The 3,785-nt window shown below is 32.1% G+C and overlaps 1 protein-coding gene across 2 annotated transcripts; it reads right to left on the bottom strand.

Moving 5' to 3' along the window:
* Window positions 1-287: 287 nt before the first annotated feature.
* Window positions 288-2,518, bottom strand: LOC112773022 (malonyl-coenzyme A:anthocyanin 3-O-glucoside-6''-O-malonyltransferase). Of its 2 annotated transcripts, XM_025818060.3 has the most exons (2): window positions 1,028-2,438; window positions 288-666 (listed from the first exon to the last, which is right to left on the bottom strand). In XM_025818060.3, exons 1-2 carry the CDS (start codon window positions 2,397-2,399, stop codon window positions 647-649), a joined length of 1,392 nt encoding a protein of 463 aa, XP_025673845.1. In that variant the 5' UTR covers window positions 2,400-2,438; the 3' UTR covers window positions 288-646. The 2 variants fall into 2 exon arrangements, with proteins under 2 accessions (XP_025673845.1, XP_025673844.1); XM_025818059.3 differs by lacking the exon at window positions 288-666 and having other exon boundaries at window positions 776-2,518.
* Between the last annotated feature and the right edge of the window lie 1,267 nt (window positions 2,519-3,785).

The following is a 3,785-nucleotide window of genomic DNA, read 5'->3' as shown; positions in this document are numbered from 1 at the left end:
AACTTTTTTTCTTCTTTTTTGTTGTTTCAATTCCAAATTTTTCAATGGCACAAGTTGTTGAGGAAAGAGAGAACAGCAGAACTCGCATGAGCAATTTCCTAAGAAATCTGCTAAAAAGGTTCATGTCCGTGAAGCATCATCACCATCATGAGCTACAACAACAACAACATCGCCATGGTGATGGAGATACAGAACAAGAGATCAGATTGAGCTGAGCCTTGGTCTTTCAATGAACGGTCATTTTGGTGTGGACCCAACAGTGAAGAAGATCAAGAGAACAACATCAATATTCGAATTCTCATTCTCATTCCCAAAACCCCTCATCAGAGATGAAGATAATAACAACAGCAATAATAATAATCAAAATATCGGGAGTTATTCTAATAACATGCCAATACCTTACACAACAAATCTGATAAAAACATGTTCCCTTCCAACAGAGACATAGGAGGAGTGGAGGAAGATGAAGGAGTTGCGACTGAAGAAGTTGGAAGCAAAAAGAAAGCGCTCTAAGAAGCAGCAGAGGAACATGAAGGCCATAAAGAAAAAGAGTAACCATTCTTCTTCTTTCTCCGAAGTTATTGCTGCTTTGAATGAATTTAGTAGTTTGGGAGAGAACGGCGTCGTTGAGTACTAGCGTGGTAATTCATTGCCACATCATTGCCGCTGGGAAGCAGTTTAGACGGAAAAACGGGAAGGAATTAAATAGGTGCATTTTTTTCAATCTCGAGAACATAAATAATACAATTAAAAAGTCAAAGACTAAATTGGTGCATTTCGTGAATCTCAAACTAATTTGAGATTTAACTTTCATATATATATAATAGAATAATAGATTTGTGTAGCTCTATATTTTGAACTCAATAGTAATAATGTTGCAACTTGCAAGTTTACTTATATGACTATAAATGAAGACTTGCTACACAAATAATCCACTTATTACTAGCTAGTTATGATAACTAAAATTCTCAAGAAGATTATTTCAAAGCTTTAAGCCCCTGTTTAACGACATTAAGAAAAGTCTTACGTTGGCTCTTGTTCTTCAAAACGACACCAAGCTCGACTCCTCCGTCGTTTTGTCCACTTTCAGCAATGGACAAACCCTTGAGGGACTGCACCATTTCCACCTTGCAAGGCTTTCCGAAACCCATGTCGTTCTCATAAACCTTAAACTTTGGTGACCCTCCCACAACCAACACTCTCCCCGACCCAAACATGTCTGAAAATCTCTCTTTCCAATTTTCCATGCCTCGAAACGGCTCCTTCTTCATGTCGTTTATAGCCCTATCTATGACCTTCACGGCGTTCACAAAACCACCTTCACCCTTGAGTTCACTTCTTCTCAGCGTTGCGTTGCACTGCGTTATGCAGTTTCCAAAGTACGTTTCCGGTACCGGGTACTCTAAACGTCCTCTACAATCCGCCGCAAAACAAAAATACTCTTCTTTCATGTTCTCTTCTTCTTCACACGCGCTATCTCTTGCTCTTGCTTTAACCAAGCTACTCCATGCGAAACCACACGCCACCACGAATTTGGATACATATTGCGGCGATTTTAATCCGTCTCTTTTCTTCAGTTGGTTCAGTGAGAAGATTTTCATTCTCTCAATGTCATCTTTATCAAGTACAATCGTTACCTTGACATGATCCTCTTCCATAGCAACGGTTGAATCGAAAGGTTGACTTTGATTGACTTTATTCTTCCAATTTTCCCTCTCTTGAAAATAATGTTTTATAAAAATGGCCTCAAGCTCGTTAGGATCCTTTAGTATTCCCCTATTGAAACATGGAGGTGTTGATTTTTCAAGAAATGTTAAATCAATTCCTCCGCATGCACAAAGGGAAGACCAAAGCTTCATAAACTGACTGCAACACGCACCATCTATCATGTGATTGTAGGTAATGGCGATGCAAACACCACGGTTTGGAAAAACCGTGGCCTGCAGGGCCAAATTTGGAAAAACAAGTGTATCATGATGATGGATTATTTTGCAAGTCAATTTAGGAACAAGTTGATTCAATTTCTTTAGACTTCGAGGGTTGTTGCTGGAGAGATGGTTGAAATCCGATGAGGACTGGAAGACTGTGAAGGCCACGGAGTCCTCCTCAGTGCATCGGATAAAGGGTTTGTGTGGCGGTGGAGGACATAGGAGGTTACCGGCAAGAGGGAAGAAACGTTGAAGGGTGAGAGAGAGAGAGCGTTTGAGAATTGGGAATGTAGTTTGGAGGAAATGGTGGGTGGAGTAAGGGAAATTATAGAAGAATTGGCGTCTACCATAGATTGGACCTGCCAATGATATATCAAGAAATGTAAGGGGAAGACATGTGGCTTTGGGATTATTTGGTGCTACTTTGGATTCTTCAACTAGTTTATGCTCATCATCACCAAGTTTTTCCATTTCAGCATCCAAGCACCAATACTCAACCGGGTATATCTTCAAATTTATATAGTTAGAGGAGTGTTATGCCAGCAACTTTGTGATTTATGGCCATCAAGTAATAATTAATAATATTTTTAATGGTGTGAGATTTCATTTAATGATGTGGGATTATTCATTTTTATTTTACTGGTTACATGGTGGCTAAAATTTAATAAAATTGCTGATCCCTAAACTTTTTCATATAGTTATTTATTTCCACTATCCGAAGGTTAAAAAACCATTAAAATTTATCTTTTAAAAATATAAAATAAAATATATTATTATTAGATTACTCAATTAATAGAATTAAATTAAAAAAATTAAATTAATAACTAAATAATAGCCAAAACTAATAAATTTTAATGTCTCTAATATTTCTCTTCGAAAAATAAAAAAAAATTGTATTAGGTAGTATTTCACAGTTAATATAATTTTTTTCTAAATTTTGTTTAATTAGTTATTATAGAGGTAACTTAATTTCTAATAATAAGTTATTTTTTAAAAAATACTGTGCTTATGCACTACTTATCAACACTATATAGGTTATTTTTAAAACAAATTTAGGGCGAAACTATTCATTAATTATTGTGATAAATGAATTAAATATTATTTATATGCATGTGATAATATATGATTTTAAAAAATATACTTAAAATTGTATAAAATTAAAAAATATAAAAAATTAATTTTTAATTAATATTAATTAATTTTAGTGTTTAGATTTATAATTTATGATTTAGAATTAAATATTTATAATTTAAAATTTAAAATTTAAAATAAATAAAATAATTTTAAAAATTTTGATTGAAAAAAATTAGTTAGCTGGCCTTACACTGTTACTCAAAAACTAAATCCATTTATATTTTAGTATTTTACTCAATCAAAGTTGACTTCAATATAATTATCAGCCGTTGAAACGTATGTTTCACGCCCATTTGATTTAGTTTTTTTTTTTCTTTGGTGTTAATATTGTATGTTTATAGATAGCTAGTGGCCTTTAATTGTTATCCACGATGGATTTGAATATGTCAGCGATATTTTTAGAATTTAATTTTTATTTATTAATAATGTAAAATATTTTATACAATTATATAATTATAATTATTTTTTTAGATAATTATATATATAAATAATATAAAAAATAGTTTTTATTTACTAAAAATAGGATGACTCAAATTTGCGACCTCTTAAATGAGTATAGAAAAATTATGTCATTTGAATTATAACTCATTAGTAATATAAAAAATAGTTATTTTTATTAATATAATATTATATAATTTAATACTCATATAAAATAATTTTATATTAATATTACATCAAAATTAAATTTTATATATTCTTCTTCGTCCTTTATTTGATTACTAT

This window comes from Arachis hypogaea, chromosome 18 (assembly GCF_003086295.3).
Source record: "Arachis hypogaea cultivar Tifrunner chromosome 18, arahy.Tifrunner.gnm2.J5K5, whole genome shotgun sequence".
NCBI classification, from domain to species: Eukaryota; Viridiplantae; Streptophyta; class Magnoliopsida; order Fabales; family Fabaceae; genus Arachis; species Arachis hypogaea.
Note: the sequence above shows the minus strand (reverse complement) of the source record. Positions and strands in the feature narration are given on the sequence as shown.